Source organism: Rattus norvegicus, chromosome 2, assembly GCF_021556685.1.
Source record: "Rattus norvegicus strain SHRSP/BbbUtx chromosome 2, alternate assembly SHRSP_T2T, whole genome shotgun sequence".
Taxonomy (NCBI): Eukaryota; Metazoa; Chordata; class Mammalia; order Rodentia; family Muridae; genus Rattus; species Rattus norvegicus.
Window position 1 is genome coordinate 87870438 of NC_141535.1, and position 18956 is coordinate 87889393.

The window sequence follows — 18956 nt, forward strand, 5'->3', positions numbered from 1 at the left end:
TTGTTCAAATTAACTCTTTGGTGATAGTAAAAGAAATGCATTTGGAGAAAGGCTATTGTTAGGTAACTTTGTCAGAAACTCATGGTAGTGAAAAGAATTCTTGTCATGGCTTGAAGATGAAGTACTAATTCTTAGGTGTATAACCGACTTTGGACAAGTAGAGCAAGCCCCTCATCTTTGAAATTATTCATTTTGGAATTAAAATATTAATAACAGTTCTTTCACCACTCAGAATACTTAAATATTACAAGTAAGGTAATACAAGTAAGGCTATCGTGACTCAAAGTAGCTTTCAGTAGCTTGTTACATTTCATTCATCTTTAAAATACCTTTTCAGATTATACTTATGTCATTTCCCCCTCCCTTTCCTCTCAAACCCCGCCATGCATTCTTCTTCCCTTACTCTCTTTCAAACTCATGACCTCCTTTTGTTTCAGTTTGTGTGTGTGTGTGTGTGTGTGTGTGTGTGTGTGTGTGTGTGATAGAAACATAACCTGCTCAATCTGTATAACGTTATTGTATGTTTAGTTTGGTATTGAATAACTGATTAGTGTGCTTTTCCCCGAGGGAGATAGTTTCTCCAGCTCTCGACATTCCTGAGCCACCTGCAGTTTTGTCTAGGGCTCTTTTAAGTCCAATTAGAGAACTGTTGGTTACCAACGAGGTACGAGTGCCACTACTTCACCCTCAGAGTTTTTATGCCCTGTTAGTTGTTGCTGTGGTTTATAGGCACCATCACTGGTGGGTTCCTCTCTTGGAAGCTTGCCCAGAACTTTCTGGTACCATAAATGATATTCCTTAGGGAGGGGCTTTCAGGTCAGATCCAGTGCAGGGGCGCCCGAGGCTATACCTAAAGTGCATGACATCTTCAGCAATAGGGATTTATCTTTCCCTCTGACGGACAATAAGGGCACCATCAATAGCCTATGTTTTCAGAGTCTCGTAGCACTCCATCAACCACTTAAAGGAGGGCTTCTAATAACTGGTGTTGGGGTTTTTGTTAGGTAGTCCATGGGAGCACTGTCAGCCTATATAGGAAAATTTTATTTAAACTACATAAGTATATGTATACACTCACTCCAGCTACTGTTATTCCGCAGAAGTGAGGAAGAATAAGACTTATACATGAGCCTTTTTTTAAAAATCACCATCAGGTAAATCTAAGACAGGTCTTCTGTAAATTATACATTAAGAAACACAGGATGTAAGGGAGAACATATTTAGTTGCAAATGCATTTTAAGAATCTACTAAGCTTGGATAAAAGAGTTTAGGAGCTAATAGTGATATTGGAAGGTAGTAAAACTTTTTCTTTTAATCTCAAGATGATATTAGACAGAAAACCCAAAGAGGTACATGAAAGATGTTATGACAAAATCACTGATATAAATGTCCTTCACCTTCTTCGATATTTACACTTGAAAACTTATCTCCTTTTAGATTAGCTTGTGGTGTTTAGTTTAAGCTGTGGTAAGCAGATCTGTTGTGCAATTGTTTGGATTTGAGGCCACATGAAATCACTACAACTCTCTTGCTTTATGTAATAGTCTACTTGCCTGGGAGTTTAAATCAAACTCTCTTCAAGGCATTCCTCAGTGGTTTAAATATATTTTACGTCTTATGAAGCATTGCTTATATTTTATTTTGTTATGAAAAATATTGTTTAATGGTATCACCTTGCTAGAGGGTACATTAATTCCTTAATTAGGTATAGAATCTAAGATACAAATGCTACTTCAGAGCCTTAAGGATAAATGTGAGAGTGTTCCAGTCAACAAAGGAGAAATTGCTGGTTATTACCTTAAATGTTTAAAAATCCATATTCTCAGAAGGGCTTTCCTGCTGGTTACTTTAAGTGATGACAGTAACTAACTATATTCAAATTGAAAGTTTCCATAATCCCAAATTACAAGATACTATGCATTCTTGTAATTAAAAGCTGTCGATTAAAGTGGTTTTTTGTGTTGAACTGAGCTGACTACTAATTTTTAAATATTCCCTCCTAACTTTAAAAGTTAACCCTCAAATGTACTATGTTCTAAGATATAAGTATGTGTGTATGTGTGCTAAAAATTGTCTTTAATCACAACAATTGAAGTCTTAAAAATAATAGATTTTTTAAGTTTTATATATATAATAAAAATCCAAACTATAATAGGGGAGTTAAATGTTGACACATAAAGTGTCAAAATATTTGACACTTCTGAGGATCAAAGTTCTCACACTCCCAGAAATGAATGACAGGGGCAGTTGGTCATCTCATCCTTCCATTAATAGGAGTGTGAGGAGAAGCTTCTTTCTCCTTAGTCCAAATGTGGTCAGGAGTTCACCTCCAGCAAAGCTCATTCACATGCTCACACATCCGCTCCACACACGCCCTTGGGTTAGATCAGACAACCTGCTGAGCAGCTTGCCCATCACACTGCTTATGAAAATAAAATATCTGAGGTTTAAAAGGACCATTCAGTTGTTTTTGCTACCAACATGGAGTACCATTATTTTCCAGATGGTAAAGGGAGAGAACACAGTGGTTAAAAAAAAACTAATTGATCAAGGCCCTGCTCTTGAAGAGGTGTTCTTGGGGAGACTGTTGCCAACACTGAAGATGTAAATGTGGTGCAGACTGGGCTCCTTAATCCACAGGGCATAGAAGCAGAAGGAGGTACAGCTTTGGAGTGTTGCAAATTTTTGGAGCATTTGCTCAGATATGAGCTGAATATCACTAACCTGAAGCCAATCTTACTTCAAAATCTGATATTGTAAAGTAAATCTGCTAATTTCAGAGTGTAGCCAAAGTAATTTCTCGTGCAAGAAATGCTACAAACAAGATAGAATGGTATAACGGAGTGGCTGGGCAAGAAGAGTCACTGTGAAAGATTTGGAAGTCAAATGTGAAAGGGTGACATTGAGCTACAAAATCCCTGACTCTGGGATGCAGGTCCACAAGAGTAGCAAACTGACAAAAGATGGACATTTGAAGAATAAGGTTAGCAACACACCTACAATGTATACACAGGAAGACCCACATAGTGGAAGTTGTATGTGTAAAGTTCAGATAACCCATTTAAATTGATTTATTAAAATTTTTATCTATTTAATACATAAATGTTCTGGCAAGTATTACTATGTTCTCTGGCTTGATTCTTCACTCAAAATAGGGCTGATCTTGTCACAACAATACCAAAAATACCACTTATGGAAAGACAGGAAATTTAGGAAGCAGTGTGAAGTCGATAGCCCTTGATTTTGTCAATGTATGCCCCATTTTGGGAAAACTCATTTTTGATAGTTTGGATATTGAACATCCCAAAAGTCATGTATCAAGTTTGATACTCAGCATGGCACTTGTTGAGAGGTAGTTAAATCCTTATGGTTTGATCACTCTCCATTCACTAGAGGCACAACATGAAGAGGATGGGGGATACCACTGGACTCTGTTCCTTTGCTTCCTGGCTCTTCTGTGAGATATTTGTTTACCTTACACTCTAACCATAACATGTCTCATCAGATCAAATGCAATGAGACAGTCTGGCTTAGACTGGAACCTCCAGAACCACAAGCCTGGGTAAACACTGTTGATTTTGAAATTTAAGTTTCAAAAATTATTTTATTATAGCAGCATATAATGATCTAGTACAATTTGAATCTCCATAAAGTCATGCAACCTTGTTGAATTCTATACTCTTTAGAAAAGCAATTGTCTTCTGGACTTAGGGCCTATTGAATGTGCAGTTTTCTTTATAATGGCATTTGGCATATAACTGCCACACCTAGGCCTGATAGTCTTCATCCTTTTCCTTCTATACCAAGGAACTGCTTTTAATTGCAAATTTAAACTTAACATTCATTACAGCTTAATTAACTGTTCATTCTGTGGTTTACTTTTAAAATATCATGATAAATGCCCAAGGTTTTCAACTATGGAACTACAAAATTAAAATTAAAAACTTCTAAAAATCACTTTATTATCATTTAAAAGTATCTAATATACAGGTCTAGCATCTGTCTAACATTAAAAGATATTGCTTTTTTAAAAAAATGTTTTCAGCTCTTAAAACATGTTTTCCTTAAGTTAATTAGTGTAAACTAACTCTAGGTAATTCTGCTGTGAAGATTGAATTCAATAGTTATTTTAATAAACCTAACAAAGTAAAATCATTCAATAATGTTTAAAGTAAATATCGTAGGTGCATCTGGTAAAGATGGTGCTGTTGCATAATCAAAAAGACAAAACAGACCTGGACTGTGGGCATAAACATAAACTAATTCAATGCTTACCCTGCTTCTTGAATGAGGCAGACCTCAGGGCACAGATCTATCAATCCAGCTACTCAGGTATCTAAGGAGAATGCCTCAAGTTTAAGGCCTGACTGGGTTACACAGTTCAAAACATCCTGGGTAACTTATTGAGCCTTATAGGAAAATTAAAAGCAAGAGAAGAAAAAGAAAGCAGAAGATTGCAACTTGATAAAAGAGCTCACCACAAATTCATTCAGAGGTCAATCCTCAACGCTAAAGAGTAAATAAAACCAAGAGTTGATAATCGTCTAAGGCCTAGGGTCTCATCTGCAAAGATTGAATGAGATCATCATTTTAAAGTCCCTAAAACATTGAAAGCATTCAGTAAAATGTATTCCTTTTTAGCCTGCACTGTTACCCTGCAGCATATGTAGTCAAGTAGTTCTTACTAATGGGAAAATTGTAGTGCTCTTGAAAGTTCTTACTACCTTTTAAAGACTCATTTATTTTATATATGTGTGTACACTGTTGCTATCTTCAAGCACACCAGAAGAATGCATCAGATCCCAGCACAGTCACTATGTGGTTGCTGAGAATTGAACTCAGGACTTCTGGAAGAGCAGTATAATCTCTGAGGCATCTCTCCAGCCCAAAAGTTCTTACTTATCAATTAAGCAATTCTCCAGGAAAATTATTCATGTAATTCTGCTTTGCCTTTCTAATGAGTCCAAGTTTGTTCCATCAATCCAGTTCATTTATAATCAAGATTCAGAAGCATTTGGTTTCCTTCAAAACAGTTTATAAGGAAAAGCAAAAATCTTTCTTCTATGTGTCCTTTGATGGTTTCAGGAAATAAATTGTCTAGAAGAGCAAAGGCTGTGTAGTTTGAATGTTTTCTTAGAATGCAAAGGCAATGCAGATGGTATAACCCTTGGTGAGCATGGTGGAAGAGATCCAGGGATCAAAGTCCAATGGATCAAAAGTTAAATATCTTGCTTTTAACTTGGACATGAGAGTGAGAGAGTCAGTTTATGAGAAGAAAATAACGATAAAGGTTAAGTGGGAGTAGTGATAGGGTTGAACCCTCATTAAATTTTACAATTCCCTTTCTCTCTCTTTCTTTGGTTCTTTCCTTGTAGAAATACTTGATCATTCCCTGAGTACATAATAAAATAAAGGGTCATGAAGGTAGAGCCACAAAAGTTTTGTCCCTAAAATTTTAAATGAATTACCACGCCATATAAATGTTAAGTCATTCCTACACTGAGTCAGCATGTAATAATGCAAGAATGCTGTTACTCTACAAAATCATTGATTAATATAGTAGTTCAGTTTAATGTTTAAAGAGATGATGAAAACATATTCATTACACCTAGATAGGAATCTTAGAGCAAGGTAATTGTGGCTAATGGTGATAGATTGTGTTCTTAAAATGAAGAGTGAACATTAAGTTACAAAACAACTCTAGGTAATGTGAACATTAACTGAATTTAACTGTTTTCTAAAGCACATGTACTCTAAAATATGCTGCATGTGAAATACATGGCATTGTCCATCAGATTAAAAAAATAAAATTTAAAGGAAAATAAGTTCCCTTGCAAGCTGTACCTCCTGGTGTTATAGGATGGGAACTGTGGCCACTTCATGTTCTAGATATTCACGAGCTGCTGGCTACTTTGCTTATGAGGCTGGACACAGTCATCACCATTAAGGAGCAACAGCATAACTGGCAGGCCTAGTTAAGCATGTCTCTTAACCCATATTTCTTCATGGGTTGTAGTAGGTCAGCTCTGCAGTGAAAGGAAGGACGACACTTGCTATGTGAGAAACTTATGGTTCTGGTGTCATTTCCAGAGAATATTGTTTGGAGACTTTTGAAAAGAAAGACTTGTCCCAATTCTGACACATCCTGGTCAGCATCTTTTACCTCCCTGGAAAGTGTTGTGCAACTTCTCACCACTCAACGGTGTGTGTGTGAGTAAGTGAGCAAGGTGAGTTTTCACCTTAGTGAACACTGGACTGAGCTGCTGGGCATTATGGATGTAGAGGCAGCAATAGAGAAGATGCATCCATACTTCACCCAGAGTGACATGCGACAGTGTAGTGAGGCAGGCAATAGAGCTAGAGGCTGAGATCCTGACCTGCAATCTTTAGAAAAGCAATGCAGAATTATATAATTCTTCCTCGAGAATGGCCTAATTGACATTAGCAAGAACTTTCAAGAGTGCTAAACTTTTCCCATTAATAAGAAATAGTTCACAATGTATTCATGCTGCAGTATGGCAATGAAGGCAAAGAGTACTAGTTACTCTTGATCACAATCTGTTGATGTCTTGCTAGTTGTGATGAATTCCTTCAACTTGCCTTGGCTATGAAATGATTATTCTTAATTTAAAGGATTTTTAAGTGTGACAGTAAAATTAAGTGATATGGAAGTGCTGCATAAATTACAGAGAATAACAGAGGATATTTTTATTCTAGGTGGAAAATATTCCACCATATTCAACTTTGATTTTAATATAATCTTCCCCAATTATGAATTTCATTATTTCTCCAAAATAAAAGAACTATTTCTAACCTGACTAGCTAGTATTGTCCTAAGAGTTTACATTGGAAGAAAACTTCACACTGGCATGTCATTTGGAAGTCATCTATAAATTTATCATTATGAATAACATTATCTTACAGATAATTAATTGCTGGTTCTATTTCCTGAGTCTAAATTAACATCATGATACTCTTTCAGTTCAATCCCTAACCGTGCTGATTCATCTCATTATTAAATTATTGTTGCTGACATTGTTTTGTACTTTTGTTCTAGGAAATTTGATAAGCTTCAGTCAATATTCACTCGTGTCTTCCACAAGCATAGGAGAACAAGACTAGTATATCATCTATGATTTTGTTATTTCATTTTTATATTACAATGAAATAAAACAATTTGAACTGACCTACCCCAATAGACATTTTTATAATACCATTTTATTTTATATGCATACTTTCTGATAAGCAGAGATGATGAAACAGTGAACTATTACAGGAACACAAGCTCCTATAAAAGCCCATGGTGTCACTTAAGATCTCTGCTGCAGAAACAAGTGCAGTTGGTTATTCCAAATATCATTTCTCTTTACAGGAATCAAAAACTAAATAGGAGAATATGGCAAGTGCAGACTGGGGATATGAAAGCAAAAATGGTAAGAGTGCTTCTTTTACATACATCAAAATAGTTTATTCTCTTCTCTAATAGACAATGTATTAATCAATTAACATTACTGTATAGTCACAGGTTAATGGCTAGAGTCATTTTTTAATCACTCTAATATTCTTGAATGTATTTTTAGTAGTTGGTCTTTGGACATGAAAATGTATTTGGTATGTATGTACTATTTCTAACTATGATTGTATAGAGAGAGCATAATTAGGCCTATATTGTTGATATTGTCAAATATACCATCTATTAACATAGTAACAAAAGATACATTTAGAAGTGTTGAATGCCATTTAAGAAACCTAAATAAACCATAATATAACAAGCCAGCAATTAGTTGAAATCCTGATACTTGACATGAAGCATGCTGTAAAATTGTGGTTGCTTGGACATGTTTGTTCTCATAGGTCCTGACCAATGGAGCAAACTATATCCCATTGCCAATGGAAACAACCAGTCTCCTATTGATATTAAAACCAGCGAAGCCAAACATGATTCCTCTCTGAAACCAGTCAGCGTCTCCTACAATCCTGCAACTGCCAAAGAAATTGTTAATGTGGGACATTCTTTCCATGTAGTTTTTGATGACAGTAGCAACCAGTCAGGTAAGCCCAAAGACAATTATGATATGTGATTCCTTAGAATCTACTAAGTGAATGTATTTTTTATTGAAAATATAATCTTTCTTTAATTTTATTTTTCTTGGATATTTTATGTATTTACATTTCATATATTATCCCGTTCCCCCCTCTCCCATACCCCCTCCTACCTCCCCCTGCTTCCATAAAGATGTTCCCACTCCCACTCACCCACTCCAACCTAAATGCCCTGGCATTACCCTACATTGGAGAAACCAGCCTTTATAGGACTAAGGGCTTTTCCTCCTGTTAATGCTAACAATGTCATCCTCTGCTACATAGGTAGCTGGAACCATGGATCCCTCCATGTATACTCATTGTTTGGTGGTTTAGTCCCTGGGAGCTCTAGGGTGTCTGGTTGGTTAATATTGTTGTTCTTCCTATAATGCTGCAAACCCCCTCAGCTCCTTTAGTCTTTTCTCTAACTCCTCCATTGGGGGTTCCCTTGTTCAATCCAATAGTTAGGCGCAGTCATCTTCATTTGTGTCAATAGGGCTCTGGCAGAGCCTCTCAGGAGACACCCATATCTGGCTCCTGTCAGCAAGGACTTCTTGGCATCAGCAATAGTAACTGGGTTTGGTGGCTGCATATCCCCAGGTGGAGCAGTCTCTGGATGACCTTTTCTTCAGTCCCTGATCCACTCTTTGTCCCTGCCTTTCCTCCCGTGAGTATTTTGTTCTCCCTTCTAAGAAGGAATGAAGCATCCACATTTTGGTCATCCTTTTTCTTGAGCTTCATATAATCTATGAATCTATTCTTAGGTATTCCAAGTTTTTGGACTAATATCTACTTATCAGTGAGTGTATACTATGTGTCTTCTTTTGTGGTTGGGTTACCTCACTCAGGATGATATTTTCTAGTTCCATCCATTTAAGAAGCTCATGTAGTGAAAATATATTTATTATACAATACATCCTGACCAGTTTTCCTTCCCTCTACTCCTCCCAGATCCTCTCCACCTCCCTTCTCCCCTAGATCTACTTCCCCTTCATTTCCCTTTAGAAAAGAGCAGGTGTCTAAGAAACAACAATGAAACTGGATATAATAAGACATGGCAAAAGCCCTCATATCAAGGCTGGACAAGGCAGCCAAATAGGAGGAAAAGAGTCCCAAGAGTAGGCATAAGAGTCAGGAGGGGCTTCAGAAATTCCACAGCATACCATTATTTTGCACATGCACTTGTGCATCTCATAATTGTAATATCTTGGGGGGGGGAGTTGTGACTTCTTGGAAGATTCCTTGCAGAGCTCCCAGCTTAATTCTTATTAACCCTTATTAATAATCCATTTGACCTATTCCAGCCATTCCAGAAACTTTGTGCTCATATATCTGAATAAGTAACATTTCTTCAAAAGAGTATAGTGAGCAAATCATTATGATCATGAAACCAAAAGGGCATATATTCTAAGCAGAGTGAGAGTAGTTGAGTGCAATGGTGAGACAGGTGATGCACAGATTCCCCTCATACCCTAGAGCCTGGCATGTTCCTTGCCACATGGCCATCAGTATTTATTGAATAAGCTGTTAAACGTTTATTCTCTAAGGGTTCCAGTGATAAAATGCAATTCTTGCAGTGCTTTCCTACAAGTTTCTAATTTTAAATGTCAGGTACCTTAGGAGCGTTAACACTAAGTTAGATCTAGTGCTGGGATTGCTATCATATGCAATCGTATGAATGGACAGGCTCCCCAGGCTGGACTGTCATTCAGACCAAAATTTTTTAAAGTAGCCTTGCATGATAGGCAGTATCACTTCAACCCTGGCCAAGAGGTTCTCAACAAATTTTTTTCAGGCTATGTTGTTATATCTTTACTAATTATATAATAAACCATTATATAATAAACCATGAGGTTTATTTATTTAATTAATAGAAATTGCTATAAACTCTGATACTTACTATCCACACAGTACAATTTAATGAATGAATAAACTTGTAAATTAATAGAGATCCAAGAAAAGCCCTTTGATCATATAACTTATTCCGTTTGAAACATGTCATTTTGGTTACATAAATAGGTAACTTTTTGGTTCCCTTCCTAGGATTTGTGGATATATCATGAGCTGTATTATTATGCCATAATCAGGAAGACACTATATAGAAGAGTGTCATCAGCAGGGATGTGGAGTGGGGAAACAGAATGAAAACATAACTTTGGCACCAACTTGTGCTTGCTTCCATCTCACACAATACGATGCAGCTTTGGTTTATATTAAAGATGAACCAGAGGTTTGACAGTAACTCTCTTTCCTTCTAGTGCTGAAAGGTGGCCCTCTTGCTGATAGCTATCGGCTCACCCAGTTCCATTTTCACTGGGGCAACTCAAACGACCATGGCTCTGAACACACCGTGGATGGAGCCAAATATTCTGGAGAGGTAGTGTGATATAATAATGAGATATAGTTCATGAGAATGCCTGTGGAACATCTCTGGTATTACAGAAGCTACTATCAGAATGCTTCAAAGGGGAGACCACACTGGTTTTTATATGGATGCCTAAATCCATTAAATCAAACACAGCACACCATACTTTGTAATGGAGGAATATTTTTCTATAGAAAGAAATATCTTGGGGTTGGGGATTTAGCTCAGTGGTAGAGCGCTTGCCTAGCAAGCACAAGGCCCTGGGTTCACTTCCCAGCTCCGAAAAAGAAGAAATATCTTAACTTGTAAAGGAGAGTTTATGAAAATCTTTGACATCTTCCCAGCTTCAAAGATTGTTCTATCATTTTTAGGACTCTGACTTGACTGGACATGCCAACAAGCTCTATTTACTTAACTTCCCAAATTTACCAGTAGCATGTATATATACAGACAAGAACACTGGAGTAACATAGCAGAACGTGCGGATTTTAATCACAGAGCTAGACTTTAACGATTGCAATGGAGGAAAATATATATATATATATATATATATATATATATATATATATGGAGAGAGAGAGAGAGGGAGAAAGAGGGAGAGAGAGAGTATGTATATATATGTTGAGAGTAATATAAGTATATATATTTTGAAAAACTAAAAAGTTTCACCTTTAGTGGAGATAAAAATGATAAAATATTCACTTATTTATATGAATGCATAACGTGTGTATATAACTATGATTACATATAGTTAAGATGGCTTTGTTAGCATTAATTTAATAAAATGAATATATGATTTTGAAGCTTGCTTTTTTTACCACTTACCAATATAGCATCATTCTCCAAGTAAGAAGATTTCATTCCATGTCTTTTAAAATTAACTTCTTAGTATTATTATTTGTTTGAACTCGAATATCAGAATTTGTTTAACTAGACTTTCTGATGAACAATTATAATATCTGCTTATTATATACCACTGTGAGTTTTGTTGTTTTTACTTTTATCAAAAATGTTTCAACTAATAATTTATGCTTGTATCTGAAGTACCAATGGAAGTAACTACACAAGAGAGATTTTTCATAGAACAGGTTATAAAATATATTGCAGCTTATTGTGATAAAACTAGATGCTGGGGGAATAAATACAGATATAACTTGCTTTGTGGTATTTTTTAAGATTAGGTAATGCCTTTCAGTGTTGCAGAAGTAAAACTCTGTCCTAGTTTCCCCTTTACAAAACTGAAGTTGGACTAAAATGGAATGGAAGCCTAAAATATTATGCTTTAGAAAGGATACCTGTGAGTATTCATGGAATCCAAATCAGAGACTTTATTCACTCAACTAAGTTGATGAAAACATAAACTAAACCAATGACAAGAAAGATTTAGTCACAAAGTTCAATGTATTATTTACTATTCAGCTCAAACACCCACATGGGTGATACAGAAGGTACAAGAGGTAGGCAGGTAATGAGTGACAGGTGCAGGCTCCTCCCTCGACCTTCATGGAGTCAAAGCTAAACCATTTATTGGCTATATAATTCTTCTCACTTATACAATTGGGTACTATAGCATTAATCTCCTTGTACACTTACTGAGAGAATACTTACAAGGCATTTAGGCCAACTCCTACATTGTAAGTGCTCAGTATCATCACTTCTGCAGCGGGGAAAGCATGGGATTCAATGCAGTGTGGGTGCTCACATAGAATTGTCACCGGATGAGAAGAGTAGTTTTCAATGAAACACCACTTTAATTAGGGCTGGAGAGTGCTCTCTATCAAAAGGAGTGCTCTAATTGTTGTATTTTATTCATCAACTATTTATTGAGACTTTATAATATACTAAATATTTATTTTTAAAGTAACTGAGTCAGAATCTACATTTTGTAGAAGAATAAAATGGTTTTAAAAGAAGGGGGAGAAAAGAAGAAGGGAAGAAAAGGGGTAGAGAGAAATAAGAGATCAGATAAATAGCATGAAAAGAATAGATTTCAGTTATGAGAGTCACTTTATATGGGGTATTCAATTTATTTGAGGCATGGAATTTGAGTTCAGAAGAGGCAAAGGAAGGAAATTCCAGGAAGTCAGTAGCTAATACAAAACCCCAAGATATGAACAAATGAGATGGTATATTCTGCTGAGCATGGAGACTGATAAATGTGTAAATTACGAGATTTGTAATACCTGTGGTACTTTTTGATTAAGCACTTAGGTGTGTGGTGTTACCTTTCTAAGAGGAGAAAATAACACATGTAGCATGAGAAGCTGAGCCTTTCTCTGGCCATGTGACTCTTCAGGGATCTGTCAGACACTCCCTTGGAGATATCAAGACAGTATCAGGAACATACTCAGGTACACACTGATGTACAAGCCTAAAATTCCACCAAGAGTTTCAGCAGAATTTGACTGAAAGGATCCTGGGAAGGACACGGATATGCCCAAGTTTGTAAGCAAAGAGCTTCTTACAAAGTTATCTCATGTAAGAGAAAATGGTTTCACCTTTTATCCTAAAGTTAGTTACCCTTAGGGTCCAGGTGAATTTTATCTACCTGTGCCAAGACATATCTTCAAATATAACACATTTGCGTGTAACTCACGGTGCATCTTTTCCTTTGCATCAGTATTTGTAACCAATTACTTACATGTCCCTCTTCTAGCTTCACTTAGTTCACTGGAATTCAGCCAAGTACTCCAGTGCTGCTGAAGCCATCTCGAAGGCTGATGGGCTGGCAATCATTGGGGTTTTGATGAAGGTGAGTAATGAGTGCGTACACCCCTCTGTCTCTTGATTTTTAAAATGGTAAATGTCCTGAAATGTATCATTTGAATTTGTGTTATCATTGAAGAGATGCTATGATAAAAGTCATCATCGGACTGGGTAAGACTGGGTGATGACATGACCTTTTGGATTACAGTATTTGGAGGTGACTTTTGTCAAACATTTATTTAGCATATGATCAAAATGAGTTAGGTATAACTAACAGCAGATAAAAGTGAAGATGTACTTTCGAGTCACAGTTTTGATATCCATTCAGAGTTTGTCTTACATAGTTTTCATCATCTCCTTCACCATTAAATGTAGTCATGCTTTCAGTTTACTATGTTTGTTATACCTGAAGAGAAATTTACAGAGTACAAGATCCCATAAAGGTATGTACCTCAAAAAAAATGTCTGCTTTAGGAACAGAACAAAATCCCATGTTCCTCTCTTCAGTTATTGATGTTAATTGAAAATTTAAATTTTAACTAAAGAGTATTTTATAAATCACAATCTCTATCTCATACTTTCTTTTTCCTTTAATTCTCCAGGTTGGTCCAGCCAACCCAAACCTGCAGAAAGTACTGGATGCCCTAAGCTCAGTTAAAACTAAGGTAAATAAGCTAACACAGCTAATTTAATAACAACGACACACACCAAAGTACAGGAATCATTCAGTTGCCTGTTGGGAACAGGAAGCATCAAGACAAGTGTAGAAGCCACCAACCACAAGGTACCATGGAACTGCTGCTTGCACTGGCAACAGTTGGCTTTGCTTTGTTTACATGGTGCTTTTCCTTTCAGCAAAGGACATTACTCAGTCCTTTTTAGATCTGTTAAAGGCCGATCACATTCTAGTGTAAGCCTTCTGTTCTGTGAAGAAAAACATGTTGATGTCTTTAGTAATGCAAACATATGGGCAGGAAGAGACCTAGTTGAGAACTATGATTCTGAACTGAACTCAGAATTCAGAGTGGATTTTTCTTAAAAGCCCGTCTTTAGCATCACTGCTTTAACGTTGAATCCGAGACCAAAGGTTAAGGACATTTGGCATTTTCTTTCACAATATGGAAAGCTATTATATCTTTATAGGAAATATATCTGTTTTGTGCTGAGTTCATAAAATTATAAACTTTGATCAAGTTATAGATATTTATATATATATTGTAAATATAAAATATTTTTAAACTCTACTCCAGAGTATCAAAAATTTATAAAAAATGAAAGTAGAAGAAAGTAGTGAGGATAAATGCAGGAAATAAACACAAGAAATAAAATGACAAATACAAAATACTATTTTATCAATAAATGGAAATTTTATTCTGTGGAATAATCAGTAAAAGAGAATTATTTAAGCAGCTTTGGTAAAGAAAAACTGGCACAAATACAAAATGCTAACAGAGGGGTTGGAGAAATGGTTCAGCAAGTAATGGTGATTGCTTGAGCCATTAGAACTCACACAGGAGCAAGAAAAACTAACTCCTGTAGTTTGTCCTCTGACCTCCACATATACAGGCATGTACATATGCCCAGATGGGTAGATGATTAATTAATTAGTTAATTAATTAATAAGAGGGAAAATTTCTATTAGATGCTTAGAAAATATTGTATAGATGTGGAAGAAAATTTTTGAAGTGCAAACTACTTATAAAAGTGCAACAGTAAATTTGAGAAGTCAGACAAAATGAGTGATAATCATGAAAAATATTATAAAGTGACCCAAAAGAAAAACTAAATAGCTCAAAACTCTAAGAATAAACTGAGAAGACAGTAAAAACATATCTATTAAACAAAACTCTCTGCCCAGTCCAATTTCTAAGAAACTTTATTCAGTCTCAGAGAAACCATCAAGTGGGGCTGGGGACACAGATAAAGACTTTTTTCCATGCAAGTACAAGTAACATGCCAGATGTTCATGGTGTCTCACCCATAATTTCAGAGCTCAGAAGAAAGAGAATTGCTAGAGCCAGCTTCCTAGATACATCAATCTTAGGTGACAGCTCTGGATTCAAGCAATAGATCCTGCATCTAAACCACTATTGACAACAATCAAAGAATCCAGCCACCAACCTCAGGTCTTTATATGCATACTCACACACCTCACATATGCCTGCATTCATGTATGAATGTGTACATATACACAAGGCAAGCAAAACCACACACAGGTAAACATGCAAAATACTAATAAATTACAAAAAAAGGAGGAAGGAGCAATTATGCAGTATCAACTAAGCATTTGCCCAGATGAGAGGACAGACAGAAAACTCATCAGTTTAATGAAACCTGGTACATAAACCAGTGAAGATTGCGAAAAGAAATTTGCAACACAGCCTTTTCTAGTAACACAGCTAAAAGAATTATGAAAACTAATTATAGCAAACCATTTGCAAGAGTATATTGATAACTTTCACATTTTTGAAGTGGAGTTTACTCTAGAAGCATGCAGACGGTGTAGTGTTAGAACATCTTTTAGTGGATGTGTTGTGTTAGCGGATTAAAGAGAAAAATTCATATCATCAGCTTCTCCAGCTGAGGCTATCCTATGGTTATCAAGAAAAAGAATAGTACAGTTTCTCCCACAGTCATGATTAACATTATAATTAGAGTTTTAAGCATTCAACAAGAACAAAATAGTAAGCTAAGTACTAGGAAAGCAAAGACACAATCATTATGTGCAGATGATATGTTAAGTGCATTTACCTGGGAAATTTAAAAGAATCAACTAAAAAAATGAAATAAATACAAAAGCTGGGTAGAACTGGTCATATACAAATTAGTGAACAAATATAACTTCATTTTCTATGTAACAAAGCAATTAGGAAAAACCATGGGAATAAGTAAGAGTCAAGTATAATTGAGAGCCTTTCAGTGAAAGTGTTTGCTTCTAGAACAAGACACAGTATCATTTCTAAACAAATTGAAATGTTTCCTATTGAAAATTAGGTGTCTTTTTCATAAACACAAATTACAGAAACATTTTAGCTTTTACTTTCCATTCACCAAATAAAGAGGAAGATTGATATCCAAAACATTCATATAGTATTTTTCTGTCATTTGTATTGTTAATATTTATAAACATACCAGCCATGAAACAAGTATAGCAGAAAAATCAATTTAGTGCAGCTAACATCTCTAGATAACATATACAGGGGCATGTAAATTCTATACCATGATACATACTGCTTTTGTTTCCAGGGAAAACGAGCCCCATTCACCAATTTTGACCCTTCCAGTCTCCTTCCTTCGTCTCTGGATTACTGGACCTACTTTGGCTCTCTGACCCACCCTCCTCTTCATGAAAGCGTGACTTGGGTGATCTGCAAGGAGAGCATCAGTCTAAGCCCAGAACAGGTATCAATTGAATCAGATTTGTTTCTTAAGAAGATTCTCTGAGTTAAAGATAATAATAATAATAATAATAATAATAATAATAATAATAATAATAATAATAATAATAAAGTCTATGCAATAACTGTTTTTACTGTATGCATAAAACAAACATGGGATTTTGAGTTCCTGCTGTTCTTTATAGAGAAAACTTGTTAAGTAGCAGAGAATATCGGAAACAGTGAACACTTTTTGGAACTTCCACCTTATCTCTTGGGTTGTCCAACTTCACAGTGACAAAATTGTTTTGGTTTTCTCAGCTAAGGTTTCTAAATATCTAACAGAGTACCTTCATGGTTACTGTTTCTAGTTGATGGAACCGCTCCTTTCCTGTTGTTTCTCACAACACTGTGCCCTGCTGTTAACCGCTGTGTGCTAAGCAGAGCCACTTTGCACTGAGCACTACTACAGGCTTTCAGCATGGGTTAACACAGTGAATTTACAACCACCCCAAGAAGGAGATGCTCTGTGGAATTAAGAAAACTGAGCTGACATGACACTTGCACAGGCTCCCCAGCTAACAAAGAGAATGCTGGTGTTCTGACAAAGCCAAGTATCCCTCATTTGGACAAAATATCTGGTGCAAAGACAGGAAAATGAGTACAGATTCCTGCCCTCCGTCCTCAATGGTTTTCTAAGCAACAATGCATTAACTTCAGTGGAAACAAAGTGTTTTCTGGGACTTTAACATCTTTTCATCTTTTTAATGTGTTACCCCCACAGCTGGCACAGCTCCGTGGTCTTCTGTCAAGTGCCGAGGGAGAGCCTGCGGTTCCAGTTCTGAGCAACCACCGTCCACCCCAGCCCCTGAAGGGCAGAACAGTCAGAGCCTCATTTTGAGTCCTAGCAAAGAGTGAGTCCTCAGTTAGGACCTGGCCTCCCTGCAACAGCACCCAGTAAAGCAATCACTTTTAAGAAACAGAATTATTTCAGTGCTAAGACAGTATACCTGCAAATTAATCCATAGAACTAAAAAGCATTCATTTTAATTCCTGATGCTTAATGCAAATAATCCATAAGCTTGCTTACTATAATCTTTAAGCATGTGTTTGTGCTTAAAGCCACCTAGTTTTTTGAGGAATGTTCCATAATTGCAACTAAGTGGTTTTTTTTATATTTCCTCTCTCTTCATTTTAAATGGATCAATAAATTGACTTTATCCCTTCTACTTGTCTACTGTGCATTTTATTAAAACCATTAATTAGGTCCCTCCATTATAAGTGGCAAGCTTGTAAGGATTGTCTCTCTTTTAAAACAGAGCCTGGAAACATAGATCAGTCAGTAAAGCACTTGCCACACAAGTACAATCTTAAATGACTTGAGTCTTTTGTCTCAAACGAAACACTAACACATCTATTTGAGTTAAGATGGCCTCTGGATTTAGTGCTTATAGTGCCACATTGCCTTCATCTGTGCGTTCTTAAATTACAAAATTAAATAAGTAAGTAATAAATAAATAGTGACTTTTCATAAGCAAGATGATGTTTCAAAACACTATTTCCACTTTCTCCACAAACATTAGCAATGCCAATGTTTTTCTGCCACCATTATAAGAGACAGGCTTGTAAGGATTGTCTCTTTTTTAATACAGAGGCTGGGAAGGCAGATCAGTCAGTAAAGCACTTGCAGCACAAGTACAAAGACACATGTGAAAAGTACAATCATGGTGGCATGATTGTAAACCAGTACTCAGGGGTAGTGACAAGAACATCTTGGGGACTATCTGGCTACTGCAGATTGCTTGTGTATGCATAGTGTGGGGGGGGTGCATTTGTAGGTCAGAAGCCAATACCAGCTGTATTGCTCATTTTCTTCTGTATTTTATTGAGCCTGGTCTTTATTGAACCTGAGGCTTAATCAGTTAACTGGCTGTTAATCAGGACTGGCTGACCAGGGTCCTCCTGTCTCTGTCTCCTCAATGTTGAATATTAACTGAAAAAAAGGCTGCTATATCCAATTCTCATATGGGTGCTGAAGGTCTACATTCAAGTCCTCATGCTTGTGTGGCAAGTACTTTACAGTCATAATAATGCCAATTGCACATCCCAGTAATTCCATTTTGATTCTAAAGCCATTATCCTGAGAGCTGAAGATATAGGAGCATTACTTTATCCTGAGAAATACATGTTTAAAGGATTCTCAGTTTTTTAACTATTTTCTAGAAAATAAGCTATTTTACAATAAGTCTCATAGGAAGGACCTAGAAACTACTTGATTCCATAATTTGTGATTCGTTTGTTTAAGCTGAAAATAGAGCCCAGGATTTATGATAGGAAGGATAAAAATGTGACAGGAGACATACTAAGGACACCGATCTGCTCCCCCTAAGCTGAGTACCCACAGAAAGACTCCTTCTGATTGAAA

The 18956-nt window shown here is 36.3% G+C and overlaps 1 protein-coding gene across 4 annotated transcripts in view; it reads left to right on the plus strand.

Moving 5' to 3' along the window:
- Positions 1-17759, plus strand: part of Ca1 (carbonic anhydrase 1) — a 102180-nt gene extending 84421 nt beyond the window's left edge. Inside the window, exons 2-9 of one of the 4 annotated variants that reach the window (XM_087621862.1) lie at positions 6092-6228; positions 7374-7434; positions 7856-8053; positions 10342-10460; positions 13105-13200; positions 13757-13819; positions 16401-16556; positions 17316-17758. In XM_087621862.1, the coding sequence (XP_087477988.1) occupies positions 7398-7434; positions 7856-8053; positions 10342-10460; positions 13105-13200; positions 13757-13819; positions 16401-16556; positions 17316-17432 (786 nt within the window). In that variant the 5' untranslated portion in view covers positions 6092-6228; positions 7374-7397 and the 3' untranslated portion in view covers positions 17433-17758. 4 annotated transcript variants of the gene reach the window in all.
- The last annotated feature ends 1197 nt before the right edge of the window (positions 17760-18956 follow it).